At 38.5% G+C, this 18,379-nt stretch overlaps 1 protein-coding gene across 1 annotated transcript in view; it reads left to right on the top strand.

Moving 5' to 3' along the window:
• COL6A6 (collagen type VI alpha 6 chain) overlaps nucleotides 1–18,379 on the top strand; it is a 41,019-nt gene that overhangs the window by 20,038 nt on the left and 2,602 nt on the right. Inside the window, 16 exon segments of the mRNA XM_064641159.1 lie at nucleotides 2,501–2,563; nucleotides 3,272–3,334; nucleotides 4,218–4,280; nucleotides 5,834–5,896; nucleotides 6,331–6,381; nucleotides 8,338–8,373; nucleotides 8,500–8,562; nucleotides 8,881–8,943; nucleotides 11,153–11,188; nucleotides 12,060–12,096; nucleotides 12,670–12,681; nucleotides 12,793–13,280; nucleotides 15,083–15,173; nucleotides 16,237–16,908; nucleotides 17,729–17,822; nucleotides 17,993–18,267. Of these exon segments, the coding sequence (XP_064497229.1) occupies nucleotides 2,501–2,563; nucleotides 3,272–3,334; nucleotides 4,218–4,280; nucleotides 5,834–5,896; nucleotides 6,331–6,381; nucleotides 8,338–8,373; nucleotides 8,500–8,562; nucleotides 8,881–8,943; nucleotides 11,153–11,188; nucleotides 12,060–12,096; nucleotides 12,670–12,681; nucleotides 12,793–13,280; nucleotides 15,083–15,173; nucleotides 16,237–16,908; nucleotides 17,729–17,822; nucleotides 17,993–18,267 (2,170 nt within the window).

The following is an 18,379-nucleotide window of genomic DNA, read 5'->3' as shown; positions in this document are numbered from 1 at the left end:
CCTGTCCCTCTCCTGTTGGGAGGAGCAGTTTTGCTGTACCTTTATTACTGTCTTCCTGTGTGCTGCAGCCGGGTAACACAGGGTTTTTACATTTAAAGTGATTCAAATTAATATTTCACTGGCAAATGACAATCAGAAGTGAGAGTCCTGTAAGTTCCCTAAACTACAGTCCTGTCACATCCCAGCTTTTTGCAATATACAGGCATGCCTTGTGCCAAAACCCTTGTCCCCACCTGGTTTCTCAAAGTCATGATTTAGATTTCACTTTGAGAATCCAGAATTTTCACTGTCTGGGGTATTGCAGGTAGGAATAGACTGGAATATTCTGATACTGTCTGCCAGTAACGGAGAAAACACCAAGCTTTGGCTACAGGGATCAGAGTAACTTGAAAAAATATGAGCATTTTATAGTTCCCGTTTCCTATTTCTATCTCAGAAATTATTTATAGGGTTTATGAAGACATTTTAGATTAAAATATTGAAGAATATTCATCAAGCCTGCCTCTTAATTATTCCAATTCTTGCCTAAACACTCAGAAATCCATTTCTTAGGTAATTATGAAACTTCGTGCACTTCCCCCCCCCCCCTTTTGATTGCTGCTTAACTCTAAAAATATTTGTTTGTGTTTTTCTGTCAGGTACCAGCAGAAAAAAATAGTCCAAGTGACAGGATTACTGAGGGTAACAGGACAAAACTGGACTCTGTGAAAATGGAATTGTGTCTTGTTGTTGTTGCACTAAAGCACAAGAATGCTGATGAGATTAGAAAATAAAATGTTCAACTTGTTTAGTAAAATCACAGAGTGCAGAATTCATTGAGCCTTTAGAGTCAACCCTCATCATCTCCCTGGGAACCCCCTCACCCAGTGATGAGGCCACCCTTTTGTGATGTGGTGCGGAACAGGAGAAATGACTGAACCTCACAGCAACAAGGAACTTCCAAACTGTTTTCATTTAAGTACCGATGATCAGCTTTGTCTTCTAAAAGTACAATAAAAACCACATTTGTATGGTAGGTAGGCATTGAAAAGCTAGGCACCAACCCATGGTCAGAACACAGCTTATGTAAATATCCTTCATTGAAGAGGTGAAAAAGGTGAATGGCAGAGAGAATTGCACACTTCTGTCTTTCACATCTCCTGGAGAAACCAGAAGGAACAGTAAACCCTGCAATATGACAGTGGCATCCATCCTTCTGTTAAAAAACCATAAAGAAGCACAGCTAGCCATTCTTAGCAGTCAGAAGTAGTCAGGGCAGAAGGAACAGAAGGTGTGGTGAGGTGTCAGAGTGGTGTTTGTCACAGGCAAGAAGAACATGCAGTCTGTGTACTGAAAACAAAGCAAGATACTGAAGGTGGAAGGGAGAATAAACTAAAGGAAGGCACGAAAGAGAGGAAAAGTTGGGGGGAAGAAAAAAGAACAACCACTTTTCTGGGTTTGATTCAAAGTAAATTTAAGTAGGTGAAAACTTCCTATTTGTTTTGGATTCTAGTAGAGTGTGCCTAAGAAATTTGTCCATCTTCATTAGAGTCAAAACAATTTTTGTGGAAATCTTTTCCTATTTAATTTTTTTTACATCTGGCAATAACATATACTTACTGATGTTCCATTTTACATTTTGGTTACTCTGGCTATAAATTAATTTTGGTCTTTGCTTTTTGCTTTTGGCTTTTTTTTTCCTTTTTTTTTTTTCCCCCTGTTTTATCTTTCGTTTCATTCATGGGATGGAGAATGGAAATTCAGCCTTTTAAATGCAGTTTTACTCAGGAGATTCTTTCCAGAACCATCTGTTTCCCAAGAATCTTCAGACATATGTTTAAGATTTCTTCAGTGAAAGGGGATCTGCAAGGCCTGGAATATTTTGATGCTAGTTTTCACCATTTTACTCAGTCCAGCAGACAGTGAATATTTGTTATGGATGTCAGCTAAACTGACTCATCCTCAGATGCCAGCTTTATATGGAGATGGGAGCTGAAAAAGTTTTTTATCCATGATGCAGTATTTGACTTGCCTCACTGAATAACCAGGGTGAAAGATGTGGAGTATAAAAGCCTCTGATTCTAGTACGATAATGAAGTTGTGGTTTCCCCTCAGAGTCGTTCTTCATGGGTAAGGGGGAAGAGGACCTGCCCTTGTGGTCCTGACTTTATAACTTCTCATGGTTTTTGCAGGGGACAAGGGCAAGGACAAGGGTAATGCAGGAATAGTGCTGAAACCTGATAATGTATTCAGGAAAATGCAAAGCAAATAGAACTGACCTCTTGTGCTGCAACTTTTATAATCATCACACACTCTAAACAACAGGAAAAAAAGCTACTGAAGTCTACTTTCTACTGAGTTTCTTCAACAGGAATCTGAAGCTACTTGAAAGCTGTTTGGGAGCATTGAAAAACATTCTATCAACTATGTACAGATATGAAATTATTATCTTTTGATGTACAGATGACAGGTGCTAATTTGTTTGGGTTTGTTGTTGTTTTCTTGGGTTTTATTCTGGCAGGGTGAGCAAGGAGATCTGGGGGAAGCAGGTTACCCAGGAGAGACCGGTCTTCCAGGCCCACAGGTAACTAATAAAACTTATGGTTTTATTTTAGCTGTGAAGAAAATGAATTGTCAGTCTTGATATTTTGTTTTTCTTTTGGAAAGCTTGGTTAACTTCAGCTTCTGAATCTTGTGAGTAAGAAATCTTCCTTGGCAAATTTCTTATGTAACCCTGAGGAATTAAATGTGGCAAGTTATGTGGGTGCAGCTTCTAGTGAAATTAAAAGAGGAAAATGAATAGCAAAAATAAGTAATTTAGCCAACACATCATTAGAAATTGCATAAAATCTATTGCATCGACAAAACCAATGTGAAAAGCTTTGTGTTTTAAAAATTTACTAGGTGGAGTAATTTTGAAGAGAATTATCATGGTAGACTGTTTATAGTAGCTTCCAGTTTTAAGATGCTCTTAGATCCTCTAAAGATGCTTTTAACTTTATGTTTTAGGATCTGGAGAAAGTGTGCCTAGTTCATAGTGGGCTGCTTATGGCCCCCCTGATATCTTAGACACCTCAGTGAATCTGTGAATCAGGCTGTTGGGCAGTGACCATCTCAGCTGCTTCACACAGGAAAATCCTGACAACCATACAGCCAGAAGTTTCACCTGTGCATTAAGGCTCACGAAACAGGCACTTGTATTCTGATCATTGCAGGAATCTGATCTTCATTGAAAGACTGTCAACAGTCTGGAACTGACTTTTTTTTTTTTTTAATGGCTTTTTTACATCAGGGCCCAAGAGGACCACAAGGGATCAGAGGACCTCCAGGACCACAAGGCATTCCAGGCCCTCTGGTTAGCTTTAATAATATATTCCTACTGTACACATTAGGGCTTTTCATTCTCAGTGTTGATATTATTCTTATAAAGAGTTTTTAAAAAGCTTATAGAAAGTAGAAACTGAGGGTTTTTTGATGTAACTGATTTTTTGTAATTGATTTGCAGCTTCATATGGTAACAGCCTTGAAAATAAGTTTAGGTGGGTGAATAGGAAGTGAATGTCAGCGTTACTGAGCTTTTGCATGATTGTAGTGAGGAGCCTTGTCTTTAGATTCTACTCTCAGTTATCTGATATGAGGACTAAGAGCATGGCTTGCAGCATGTTTAAATACAGATGTACAGTGGTGTAGTTGAGATCAAAGTTATATAATGATCAGTAGTTTCATTATGGCCTGTGAGATTTACTGCTGAAGTATGATTAGGTTGTAACATTTGAGCACTGTCTCCTGATCTCCTCCCCTGTGTGATGCTCTTGATTTTGGAGGTTCTTGTTCTGGAATTACATCAGTGTAAACCAGGACTGGAATGTCCTACACTGTCAGCCTTGGTCATCTGCTTCAGTCAAGTAATAATGTTCATGACTACACACTCAATTATATGTGTGCATTCATGGTTTTGTGCACATGTGCATGTATTGACTAAGTATCTATGTAGACTGAAAATAACATTCATTTCATACTTAAAAGCATTTTGAGGTTTATACAGCAGTTGTACAGAAGACAGGAAAGAAATGGAATGATAACTTGACCAGTAACTCTTACTGTGGTCCTTGAAAGCTTGTAAATGCACTATTATTTATACTGACTCTGTAGTAATTTCAAGTGGGAATGAATCCTTGAGTGCAGTGAGCCCTTGATTTCTTCACTGTACACCTTTTAACTGATACTTCTTATTACAGGGTAGTCTGGGGTCCCCAGGTTCACCTGGCTCTGTTGGAAAGTTAGGTACAAGAGGAGAAAAGGTAAAGATTTTTAAGGTGTCTAATTGCAGCAATCTAACAGTATCATTCATTCAAGAATTTGACTGAAGAAGCATATTCTAACACTTTGTTAGTCCTATGAAACATGTGTAGAATATTAAGATCTATAGACGTTTTCAGACTGCATGGGAAGACAAGTGATATGTTCAAGGTAATCTTACAGGTGTCAGAGAGATAATAAGAAGTTTTTAGTTTTACCATGACCACTAATGTAATTGCTGTTGTGGTAGTGGTTCTCAGTGGGGCCTGGTTTCTCACAACATGCAAGACTGCTGACCTGACCCTGAAGCTCATTTTAGTATTCCTAGAATCTGTCCAATCCATTGCAAATACATTCCAGTTAATTACAGAATATCGCAAGTTGGGAGGGACTGATGAGGATCATCAGGTCCAATTCCCTGCTCCTTGCAGGGCGAGTAAACCGCATGATGAAGTGCATCATCCAGACATTTCTTGAACTCAGACAGGCTTGGTTCCATGACCACTTCCCTGAGAAGCCTGTTCCAGTGACCGACCACCCTCTTTGTGAAGAACTTATTCCTAATGTCCAATCTGACCTTACCAGTTCAAAAAAGTGTAGTTGCTTATTTTCACCTTGTTTTTCTAAAAATTCCTAACAGGTCCAAGGAACCTTGAGTATTACAATGTCTATCATAGAGGAATGAGTATGTTGAGAACAATTAAATCAACATGAAGTTTAACAGAAAGACTTATGCTAATAGATGGTCTACATTAGAGTTCATTTATAATAAATGTTATCCCTTACTTTCCTTTCATTTATGTTAATATGGGAGACTAACTTTATTCGATAAAAATAACTCAGTTGTTGTTGAATCTTTGAATGTAAGTCATAAGTCATACCAGTTAGCTAAGCCTTTCAGTCTCTTTGAAGGTTTGTTACATTCAGTGACAGAAGGTCAAAGTGTTACTATAAAAATAGTCACTGTGTGAAAACATACAGTGAAACAGTGACAAAAATTGGAAAAATACTTAGAAATGTTCATCATACCTTCTATTTTCTGTGTCTGATTTTGTGCTGTTTAATATTGGGGTCCTAATTAGAAGAAAGTTCGATTGGAAAGCGGAAACAAAAAAGAGACTGAAGAAAAGAAACGCTGTGAGAGGACTAAGAGCTCACTGCAGACAGCCTGCCTGAGAAATATCATCTGCTATCAACAGGTGGTTCAGGCTGGTAGAATTCCAGGATATATCCTGCTAGTACTATATTATAAACTTTTCCAAACCCCACTTTTTTCACTGATAATACTGTAAAACAATGGGAGTTTTGTTGAATAAAGGCCTTTGGAGTTTAGCTGCATGAATGCTCAGCATATTCTGATTTGCCTAGTCCTTTCCAGTTCCACCATAAGGAACATTCCATGAAACATGGTCTCTAGTAGAATGCTTTTGCCCAGCATCAACTAGTCTATAAAATGTATAGGTACACTTCAGTCTAACAGACAACTTCACGTTTCAGAAAGAAGAATTCTCCTAAATGAGTCCAACTAACAGCTTCCGTGTTTCAATTGTAACAGGGTGAACCTGGTGACCCTGGAGAGAAGGGCCCAGTCGGACCACCTGGACAGAGAGGCATGCCTGTGAGTCTTTCTCCCCTAATTCAGAGCCCCTGTAGTTTAATACCAATCCAGCTGAAATACTACAGTTCATTCCTTTCTATTTTCTCTGATACAATTAAAATTATTTCACATTTGGTTCCCAATTTCCTTATGGACACCAGATTCCTTGTGGGCTAGAGAGAATATCTTTCACATCAAATTCTCTAGAGGAAAGAATATGCTGAAGGTAGGGCACACAAGGAAAGGAACTGTGGCCTTAATCCTTATTTTCTCTCTATGGCTTTTACCACCATTTGCTGCTGGTTTTAGACCATATAGTGAGAGCTTGTCCTAATTCATTAATCTTAACAACCTGAGCACCTCACTGTAATGGGACATCTTTATTTCAAAGTCAAACTGGATATAAATCTAATCCTCTATTAAAATATAACTCACGGTATGTTCAACCTTTGCAGGGCGTGGATGGCAGAGATGCCTATGGTCCTGAAGGGAGCAAAGGAGCAAAGGTGAGTGCTTTAAGTCAGAATGTCTCTCAGTCTTCTGCAGTATCAAATGGAACATCCATATTATATTAAAAAGGAATGTAAGACATGGCCACAGTAAGAGGTTCAGGATTCCCACAGTCCTTGTGAGAAATTCTTCAATAAGATATTCTTTTGAGGACCCCTCTCACTCTTTCCCTTGATGGGTGTATATGGATATGAAGGATTGTACTTCTTGGAGTACACAGTGCTTTCTGCCCACTTCAGTCTGCTTGACTAGCCACTCTTCTTGGCAAATATTGGTGGTCCAGCCACTTGGGGCTCTTCTCATTTTTCTTCTTTCGGTAGAGGGAGTCCTTGACTACCAAGGAATACTGAGACAGTAAGGATATTGTTTTAATGTGAAATATTCTTCCTTGTGCTCCTATGGTCAGCAATAAGATCTGGGGATAAACCTCTGGATTACTAAGAAACTCTTATCATTCCCTTCACAGTGCTGAATTAAAAAAGCAATTAATTTCTCACTTCTTTAAAAACATAAAAGAATCCAGCTAAAATAAAAAGTATACAGAAATGAAGAGATCAAAATCATGGCACCAGTGGCACCAATGGGTCAGTCTGGGAGCAGAGGGGTCAGGATGCTGGAAAAAGCTGCAGTCCTCCTTTCAAGGAATTTGTGTAGTGTTGCAATACAAGTCCTTTCTTGCTGCTTGTAAAACAGAAGTGGCCCAGTGGATCTCTGATAGGCCTGTCTTTCACTGTTCCTTTTTGTGGGAGAAGCAGAGTGTTGTAGGAACCTCCAGAAAAGATATGAAAGGCTTCCCGGGAGCCTCTCCAACTGATGAGCTCCTTTTGCTAAAATGGCTCTTGGTGCTTCTTATTTTCCAATATCTTTTCTCACCTTCTTAGCTCCAACAATTCCTTTTCATAGGAAAGTTTCGTAGGTTATGCATACATTGTATACAAGACTAATTCTTTTAATCTCTTGAAATCTCCCACTTGTTCACTTCAGGGAACATCCTACATGTTAGAAGAATGGAGGAAAAAAGTTTCTGCTAAATCTTCTAGTCATTATTCATTGTTTTAAAGGATTAACTTAAAGCCTTTCTTATACACTGATGTCTGCCCAGGGTTTGGTAGGGCCTGGATTAAAGCAGTTAATAAAAATAACCAAAACCCAATTTACTCCAGAATAGTGATTCAGAAAGAATTATTTTCCCCTGATAGCTAAGAGAATAACCTTTAGTATAAATTTTACTTAAGGTTGCTATTAATTATACAGGTTCACAGTCACATTACGCTCTCTTACATGTAATGGGGGGTGTACGTGCATGAAATTTTCTGAAAATTGTTGGATAAAGTCATATGATGTTTTACAACCAAGTCCACTTCCATGGGAGGGAACTCTTAGAACAATGGCATACGTAAGTAGTGTGAATTCTGATGTTAAGGAAAGAGATACTTCACTTCTGATTGGTTTATGCGAGAGTTTCCATATTTCACGTATACGAGCAAAGAACACACCAGAAACTGAAGTAACTGAAAACAATTAATGAATTGACTTCTGATATACCAACAAAATATCATGGTATCATTGTTTAGTATGGAGGGTACAACATTTTGAAACTACATTCAAACGCTGAGTTCTGAATGTTACCATTTACTCACAGTCACTATATGTGAATTCCACTGTATATTACTAGGATGCATAAATAAGTTTTGATAAGACATATATTTGAGAAACTGAGAATGCTTGAAAATTCAGAAACTGTTGGAAATTTTTAAAATGCTCTTCCTTTAGATGAGCAAGGTGTTCATATAAAATGGTGTCATTTGAGACCAGAGTAGTAGCCACAGTTACTTGAATGGGCTGGAATGCTAAGAATAATATTTAAATTGTTTTTGGTTTAAAGGCATCAAACACTAAGCAGATCATAAAGTTCTAGATTCCTATGAAGTCTTTGTCCTTTCTTTTTGTAGGGAGAATCTGGATTCATAGGGTATCCTGGTCCAGAGGTATGATTAAATGGCATATTTCCTTTCCTTATGTCTTGTTTTACATTTTTGTATTTGGAAGTTTTTGTCAGTCTTTCTATCTGTCTTCTCCTTTCCTATAAAGTTCTGAATTTCATTAATTTTCAGGGAGAAGATGGAGACCCAGGCATTCCAGGAGCTGAAGGACCCAAGGGAACTAGGGGTAGAAGAGTAAGAATGACAAATTTGCTAACTCTGTGATGAGTTCTATAAATAAAGCCCTTATGTCCTAGGTGGTTTCTCACAAAGAAAAAAAGTTAAATTGTTTCCCACCCTGATCTTTTATTGCCATATCTTGTGCAACAGGTCTTGAGAGAATGCAGGTCGGAGTCTTCAGAGATGCTGGTTGCTAATAATTCTTAATAGTGGTAGTCTTTGTAAATGCAGGATCCAACTCACAATATGGTTATGGAGGGGTTTTTTCCCCTTATGAAATTTGGCACCTATGTGTGCAATTATAAAGAATGAAACTTATATTCCTATTTTTAGGGTAATGCTGGCACACCAGGTTCCCTGGGAGATCCAGGAGATCAAGGGCCATCAGGACCTATGGTAATAAATTTTTATTTTTAAAAAAAATCGCTGTTAGATTGATCTTAGACTTACTATTAGAATAACGGAATATTTAATTATGTTTCATATGCTTAGTTGCCTGGAAGTTGTATAGAGTTACGTCTTGCCTGTGGATATGTGTGCACAGGAGCACCTGCTGTTGAAATGGAACTGCAACAATATAGTGCAGGGCAGAATTTCTTCCACAGTATTTGGCATTGTCTTTAGGCTGGGTAAATATCTAACTAAATAAGCAGAGAGTACTAAAATATAGAACTGGATTGATCTGCTGAAAGCCAATGTATTTTTTTCATTTCAAAAGAAAAACCATTTAAAATCAGACTTGCAGTTAAAAGGCATGCATTTAAAGCTTATATTTATTGTAGCATGTTAATCCTTATATACAAGTAAATGTCTTGATGTACTTTTCCAGTGTCTGTGTTTTGCATTTTATACAACAAAATGTTTTATTCTCTGTCTAAGCAGATGAAAGGATTGTGGATTTCAATAGGATTTAGGACTAACCTTGTAGGTAGCTAGGAAAATCCCTGTATGTGTCTACCTTTATCCTGCAGCAATGCTGAAAATCAGCTCCACAGTGACCAGAAACAATCTCTACTGTTCCTGATTTTCATGTTAAACTTTCTTAGGCCTACTCTTAGTTTAAATGTGGAACATTATTGATAGCAGTATCTTTACCTGTAAAACATGGCCCATGGGATGTGTCAGCTTAGAAAACTTTTTTACCTTCTCATTACACTGTGCTGGTCAATGAATGTACCCGTCCCACTTTATTTTATGATGCTGGGCACAAGAATGGCTAAGAATGCATTGCCTTCCCAGCTGCTTGGCCACTCACATGTTACAGGTAGACAAATCTTGTGAGCTGATGAGCCACAGCCGTTGGCCTTGCCAATCCATGGTCCAAGAAGTCTTCAGAGGGATTTCAAGCTCAAGATCTCCTCCTCAAATGTAGAAATGAGAGTAGAGCTTGGGATATATGGGCTTGGTAGGATTATTACAATAGCTGTGCATCAGTGAAAATGAGAAAGTGGGAAGTCTGTGGGAAGTGGAAGTGATAGGGAATGCAGGAAGAAGCACAGGTAGTAGGCAGGGACAGCCAAATCGGGCCTGTCTTACCCGTCCTTCCTGCTTGGTGACATGATTGTCTGTATGTGTCAAGTCTGCACAGCTCAGTCACCACCACTGAGCTGCTGCAAGTAGCATCAGGGCTCAGGCAACTCACAGTTAACTCTTGCTGAACAGTACCAAAGAAGAACATTGACCTACTGGGAAACATGAGAAGAAAAAAGCATGGAATGGCTGTGATGGTGCTAGCAGCAAGACAGCAGGAGAGGTGAGGAGCGTAGCTCAGGCAGAAGATGGAGGAATGGAAGATTAATTGGAAGGGGAAGGAACAAATAAGGAGACGGGGTTGTAATCTGGGGACGTAAGGAAGTATATAATTTTGGTGAACTGAAGTGTTATGGTAGAGAGAGGGTGAGGTAAAAGCTGTGGGATGTGGAGTTGAAATTTTTCTGGTGTATCTCACTGCAGCCTCCTGCAAGTAAGTGAGAATTTTCAGTAGTCTTCCTACACATCTGAATGCACTCATGATGAGAACTCTCAAGCTCCTTTGAAAAAAAAAATTCCTTTGCCTCTGTTTTATTCCCATTATGAAGATTAAAAAATACTTTTATTTTGAAAAAAGATGCTTGAGGTTCTAGCATTTTTCTGCAGCTCCCAAGGAGAAGGATGCAGAGTAGGTTGAGCTGTCATGATGTGTGTGTGTTCTGCAGGGTCTTTCGAAGTAGAACTGTAGGGATTTTACTCTGCAAGAGTAGAGGGCAAGCTTGTCACACATCAAGTGTTGGAAAGTATGGAAAGTCCAAATAACTGAACATAGCACAGAAACTGCTGTTTATAAAGGAAATCCAGTTCTGAACTATACTGGTCCTCAAGGGCAAAGTATTGAACACTTTAAAACCATTAATGAAAATGGACTGAGAAATAAGTCTGAGAAGTGGTCTGTAACTCTGGAATGGGTCCACAAACATCTATGCTGGGAACTGATGTCTCCTCATATTTCAAATTCATAAGTGCTTGTTGGGAAACACTATATGCCTGCTTTTTCTTTGGGCTACAGAGTAGTAGATGGAAATACATTATCTGGGTCTGACTTTTTGGACCTGTGTTTATTTTGTTTCAGGGTGCCAAAGGACCAATGGGCACCATTTTAATGGAAGTAAGTAACAACCTTACAGCTAACTGTACGCTGCACGGAATTATCTGTTTTAGTCTTCCATTTATAAGCACTTACAGCAGTGCACACAATTAGCTGTTATAAAACAATATCCTTTTCATGTTCTTATCAGAGTGCAGTGGGGTCATCTGTTCTGCAAATGATCAAGGAATGAGAAACAATTATGCCTACGGATTAACACCATGTCCAAACTTTTACAAATCGCTGGACCATTAATATTCATTTACCTGTTTCTTTACTCACATCAGTTTGCACACTATCTCATGTTTAGGGTTACTTTTTCCCCTCTTGTAAAGGAAGGCATTTCTTCAGCAACAGTTATTTTTACTGGGAATAGAAGTACAGGATTTCTTTGGAATCGTAATCCCATATAAAATGAGCACTTCTGAGCAAAGGTTCCATCTAACCCTTGCATGGATGACTACCTACAGGCAATACTATTGCAGGTGTGTTCTGTGTCTAGAGGAGGTCTTCTCCCCCTTCATGGACCTCTCTTCCTATGTGAGTTGCTATTGAAATGTCCATTCTTTTATGGAAGTGCCACTGAGTGGTAACATCCTAGATCAGTTTATTAGCACAAAATAAAGAATGGATAAATGGTTTCTTGGTACTCCAGAACATCATAAATGCCAACAGAGCAGGTCTAGAAAAATATGCCTAGTTTCTGCAGCAAGTGAGAGTGTCCCTGTACTATTTGAAATAAAGAGGAACTGGATTGTGTGAATCTGGATTTACTGTAATGAGAGTTAGTTCAGGAACTGGGATATGACCTTCAGCTCAAATACCAGTAAGATTCCCAGTCTGGGATGGTCTGGGATTTGACATTAATTCCTTTTTTATTTTGAATCTGCAGCCTTGTGAACTTGTGAATTTTACAAGACAAAACTGCCGTAAGTAGGGAGCATCTTATTTTACCTCTGACACCTAGTCACTCTTCTTAAAGGGAATAGCCTCCACTGGAAACCCTGTAAACTGATAGTTTGTATCTGAGTTCCGTTTGACTGGTAGTTGTTAATTGTGAGGGGTTTTCAGCAGGTGTTTGAAGCAGACTTGCTCTTTTTGCTCCTTTTCTAATCTGTTAATTACAAAACCCATAACAAATATCTCTTTACCTCATTAAAGATTAAAATAATTCTTTGGCATTGTGCCAACACCCCTTGGGGAGTTCTCTGAGAGAAGACAATACTTGTATGTGTACTGTCCTCCAAATTAGTTGTGTTCGTTCCCTTCAGACATATGTGTGCAGCAGAACCCAGAACAATTTTTTTACTTCCCATCCAGTAAAAGTGCACTATTTTGAGTATTTGATTATGGAAGAAGAGTGTTGTCTTGCACTGGCAGGTTCTATCAGTTGTCTGAGCTTTGAATCAGGCTTTTTTTTTATTGAAAGCAAGTGAATATGTCACTGTATTAATGAATATGGGCCCAAAATAATGTATTTGCTCTCCCTCTCTTCCTTGCAGCTTGCTCATCAGGTAAGTCCATCTGGCCTCTGCATATCCATTCTTTTATAGACTTGAAGAAAAAACTAACAACGTTTGAGTTGTGGAAAGGTTCTCACAGAAATTTTCTGCTTCAATGTACAGACACATGTCCAGCTTACCCAACTGAAGTGGTGTTTGCCTTCGATATGTCTGATGATGTTACACCAGCTGCATTTGAAAGGATGAGAAACATTGTCATGTTGTTGCTGAGGACCATGAAGATCAGTGAAAGCAATTGCCCAACAGGCGCTCGTGTCTCCGTTGTTTCTTTCAACACCAATATGCGCTATCTCATCCGATTCTCAGAATTCCAAAAAAGCAACTTGCTGCAACAAGCAGTCCAGAGAATACCTCTGGAGAGATCCACTGGAAAGCGAAATATTGGGGCAGCCATGAGATTTGTTGCAAGAAATGTCTTCAAACGTGTTCGTCAGGGCATCCTCACAAGAAAAGTAGCCCTATTTTTTGCCAATGGTCCATCGCAGGATGATGTTGCCATCAGCACAGCTGTGCTTGAGTTGAGTGCTTTGGATATCACTCCAGTGGTCATTGCCTTCAGTGAAGTGCCAAATGTCAGACGTGCCTTCTCAGTAAGTAGATAGATGATAGAAAATTGAGTCACCCATTTGCTCAGTGTCTGCTACTGTTTGAGTAAATCCTGCTCTCAGTCCAGTAAGTTCTAGGAACTGTCTAATCCTTTAGTAGAAAGAGGTACATTAAAGAATATTACTTCAACAAAGAAACGGTGATTCACTTGACTATAATGATCATCATCTGACCTCTTTCTGCACATGAATTATGAATGGCTTGTGCTTTTAGGCCAAATCACAGAATTTCCATAACATTGTGTTAATTTCACTTAGTTACCTTTACCATTACTCTTCTGAAGATGTGACATGTACTGACCATTTAACTAAGAAACTGTGGCCCTAGTTTCTAGAAAAAAGTAATAGAAGTCTTCAAGTACACCATGTTTTTTTCAAAAGAAAATTAAATTAAGCAAAACCCCTTTTGATATCTGTATTGCCATTCGCACAGGAGAAAATTATGAAATTTTGTTTTATGACTTCATATAAAAGATAGTAAATGAGAATAAACAGTCCAGTTTACAAGGTACGAGAGGAAACAATTCTAAATTTATTTAAGATTTCATAACATAGATTCCATAGTCTCCATCTTTCCAATTTGTTTTGGTATCATCTGTTCTCAGTTTGAACTTTTTCAAAATAAAATTCTTTCAAGCTGCTGTTTCTTTGTAGTTGTCCTTCCAAAAGGAAACATGTTCACTTACACAGGACAAAAGGTGCAAAACTTGGAGTCTGTTCTGATCTAGTAGCTATTTAATCTTCTTATTATATTTATTCTCATGCAGCCTCATATCTGTTAGTCAATTCATGTATTTTTCTGGCTGGATGTTAATTTAGCAGAATGAAATAATTCTGCTAACATATGAGAAGGAAGCTTATAGTTTGTTGGCTGGGTTGCTCCACAGGATAAACAGGAGCAAGCATCAGTATTTTGTTTACTTAGTATAAGCAGGTTACAAATCTGAATGCATGTGATGATGTCTGTTATTTACAGAAGTGCCAATTATCCGTAAATCAGTCTTTAGAGAAGAAAAGTTTAAAAGAGCTGCTTAGCAGGGGGAAAGGCAAAAAATTCATGGCAGCAGCTCTGCTTTATGTTTACAATGATGGGAAAGCAACCAACCTCACCACTACCCCCCGAGTAAATACAACCTCCCTTTTTCTTTGAGATGGACTTCTGCCCTTGTAGTTGAGAGGTGGTTTAATCTTTATGATCCTGCCAGCCTGTAGCCACAGATACTTAGTGCCTTTGGTTACTTTGTTTTAGGAGTTTCAGTTTAGAGATCATTCAAACCTTGCCAATTCTAATTCCTTTGAAGAGTTCTATCTGTAACATTCTTGACAGACATTGATCAGAATTTAATTGTGTAGTTTAAGCTGAAGTTTAATGCAAAGAAGGAATTATTTCTTTACTCACTATTATAGTATAATGTACAGCCATTTTTGTTAATCTTAGTCTACAAGTAAATGCATTTTCCCTTCAATCACATTTGGACGGGGTTGGGTGGTCAGTGAAATTATAGATTGTTGTTGGAGCTTCTTCAGAGTTCCTCAAGCATTTCTGTGGTCAAATCTTCTACTGGGGAAGATTGTCTTTCTTCAGCTGATCACAGGCAACACGTACATTGTTCCAAGGCTAAAATCTTCTCTCCCAAGAAAACATTTTCACTCTTTATCCCAGATATAAGAGATCCTGCCCTTTTCTCTGTAGAAAAATACACCCTATTAAGAAAAGAAAAAAGAAAAACTGTAATATATTTTACCTGTCTTTTAAATGTTACTTTTGTGTCTGCTTTAAAACATAGATTGATGACACTAGAAGATTTCGATTATTTGTTTGGGAAAGACAACAGGATGAAAATTTGGAGGGCATCACGTATTGTACACTTTGCTTTGGTAAGACATTTTACAAATTCCATCTGTTGTATTGGTCTATTTAGCCTTTCAATAACACATTCTATTGTATTTATTTTGCAGTGTGGTGTTGGGGAATTTTTATGGTACACCTTAAACATGTTTGTGCTTAAATATAAAAGAAAAATATTAATAAACAATGCACTGGGCAGAATCCTACTGCCATAAATGGTTCTACAAGGAGTTTGCAAAAATGTAAGAGCTGATTCCTTATATATGCTTGCACCAGCACCAATCCCATGAGTGGTTGCATGGAGCAACTCAGCCCAGCTTGGCTGCCCATAGGTGGCCCTGAGTGCTGCAGCTGTTTCTTGTCATCACCAAGAGAAACTTCACTCCCTGACAGGGATTTTTTCTGTGTCTGACATTCCTGCTTCCAGCCAACTTAACCTCTTCTGCAAATGGGCCTTCTTGCCCCCTGTGACAGATCATTTCTTGGTTACAGTTATCAGTGCTGAGGAGTTATAATTTTAATTTCCTCTTCAGTGGATGGTAAGAATTAGACTGTCAAAACCACAAAAGCTGTTTAATTAGTTTCTGTCTCAGACATGTGAAATGAATTACTGTGTTTAGCATTTCCTTTTTAGCAGAAATGAACTTAAAATAGCATTATGATTCTGGGAAACCAGGCTCATCTGCTGTGGATTGTACACTGTGAGGGGAGGAGATGCTACTAAATGATAATATTTCAGAATGTTGAATAGTGATCTGAGATGAAAAATAGGGTTTGTTTCTGTGTCCTTTACAATGTTTAGATTTCAACAGAAGAAAATTTCTCAAGGGAACTATGGATCTATGAAGTTTTACCTTATGAATGTTTTTTTGCTCTCATGCCTGAATAATTTCCCATATCTCAAAACCTCCTTCAGCAAGACTCATCTGCGGTTCATTACTAGAACAAAAAGATTTCAAGTTCCCAGATTATTTTTTTTAATCAAAATTTAAGAAAAATAAAATAAATGTATAGGACTGTGTGTGAATTTTTTTCCAAACTCTTGCTTTTGTTGTATTGCTAAATAGTTTGCTGTTTGCTCTTCCTCTCTAGATCAATGCAAACCAAGAACCAACTGTGAGGTGCCCATTTTTCCCCCAGTTCTGATGGATATGGATATCACTTACATCATGGACAGCTCTCGCAGTGTCAGCAGTGAAGAGTTTCAGAGAGCCAAAGACTTTGTGAACAACATGCTAGATCAGTTTGTTGTTTCCTTACAGCCAAACGAATCATACGGAGGCATCAGAGTGGCACTGGTGCAGCAAGCTCCTAGGGGCTTCCTGCCTGGCACAAACCAGACACCTGTGGCCTTGGAGTTTGATCTAGTTACATACAGCAGTAAAGATTTGATGAAGAAACACATCCAAGAGTCTGTTCACCAACTGGAAGGGCCATCGGCCATTGCTTCTGCTCTGCAGTGGACAGTCGAAAATGTATTCTTTAAAGCCCCCAGACAAAGGAAACACAGGGTCATATTTACAATACTTGGAAGCAAAACAAGCACGTGGGACAGAGAGAGGCTGAAAGAGATTTCACTCGGAGCCAAGTGCCAAGGATTCACTTTGTTCACTCTTGCGCTTGGCAGCGATGTGAGTGACAATGAGTTGATGGAGCTGCCGAGTTCCCCCACAGAGCAGCACTTACTGACACTGGGCAGGGTTTCGACAGCGGAGATGGTGTACGCTCAGAGGTTTAGCCGGGCATTTCTAAATCTTCTACAGCGTAAGTATCACACAATGGCATTTGCTTAAGGTATGGAAAGAAAGAGAAATGCTGTGTAGAAGAAGGTAGTCAGTATATATGTGCTATCATTCCTAGTCATAACTGCCAGTCTTTCACCTTTAGTTTGCCTCAGATGCTGGACATTAATGGAAGTGCCAGCAATGACAGAACACATTATATTCTAGTCTTAAGCAGGTTTTTTCCCTGAAGTCTTTATTTAATGTGTGGCTTCGTGAACTCCACTTTCATTAAAGGTAGACTATTCTCAGCTAAGAGAACACAGTTCTGATTCCTGATTAGGTCCACGTTTCTCCTCAGATCATTGGCAGGTCCAGATTTACTATGCTTATTTAGGCTTTGGAACAGGTAAATATTTAGCACATTTTCTCTTTATTGCAGTTATTCCTCCTCCGCAGAGCAGAAAAAGGACTTCTTCACTTTTCAAGACACATTCATGCAGATTAGCAGGTCTTAGGTGCTTTGAAATACAAACAAGAAGATATCAAGAAGGAAATTGTCACTGATTTAAAATCCTGTATGTACTTAGAGACTTGAAAGTTTCTTTGGAAGCTAAATAGGTTATTACAGAGCAAGACAAAAGTATGAAAGGTTGGTTCAGGAGTCATTCTCACCTAGCTAACCTCTATCGTGATTTTCATTTTCCTGGACATAGTCCAGTCACTCTGGATGTGGTGTGTTAACTTACTGAAAGAATCAAACTTCAGTTCACAACAAAAAACTCACATAGTGCTTTTTACTAAACATACTGGGGTTTGGAGGACTTTAAAACTCAACCGTGGTATCTGGGCTTTCCCCACAGAAGAAATGAACAGTTATCCTTCACCTGAACTTCAAGAAGAGTGTGAAAACTTAGATCGGGGAGACATACAACAGCGAGTGTCTATAATTGAAAGGTTTGGAATTGCCTATTTAACTCTTTGGGTGTGTATCTCTGAATATAAGATTTTTGCCTTTGTGTCAGTAGTTGTATTTAAAGTACCTTCAATAGAAATGGGACCAGGATGCATTTTTCAAGGTCATACTGTTGGTTAAATAATTTTTCTTTTCCCCCTCTTCTTGGAAGGATGCCTTTTCCTGGAATGGCTGAACTTGGTTCCAGTTATGGTTTGGAAGACACTGAAAAAACTGAAAGTAGAATCATGAAGAGTATTAAAGAGAACACCAAAGAACTTGTGTACACAATGCCAGAAATGAGATATGATTATGAGGAGAAGAATGAATATGTCACAGAGGGAGCTGCTGCGGGAGAAAAGCCACAAGAGTGTGGAGAAGCTCAGGAGGAGAACAAGGAAAACTTAGGTGCAACAGTAGAAACTAGAACTGCCTGTAATGATTATGGTATGATTTTAGAATATGAAAATCCTTTTTTAATTCAGTAAAAAAGCTTTAAATTGTAAAGGGTTCAGTTGAATATTTACACACAATGAAGAATTTCCATTAATTACACTTT

Source organism: Pseudopipra pipra, chromosome 1, assembly GCF_036250125.1.
Source record: "Pseudopipra pipra isolate bDixPip1 chromosome 1, bDixPip1.hap1, whole genome shotgun sequence".
NCBI classification, from domain to species: Eukaryota; Metazoa; Chordata; class Aves; order Passeriformes; family Pipridae; genus Pseudopipra; species Pseudopipra pipra.
This window is presented reverse-complemented; position numbering and strand designations above follow the sequence as displayed.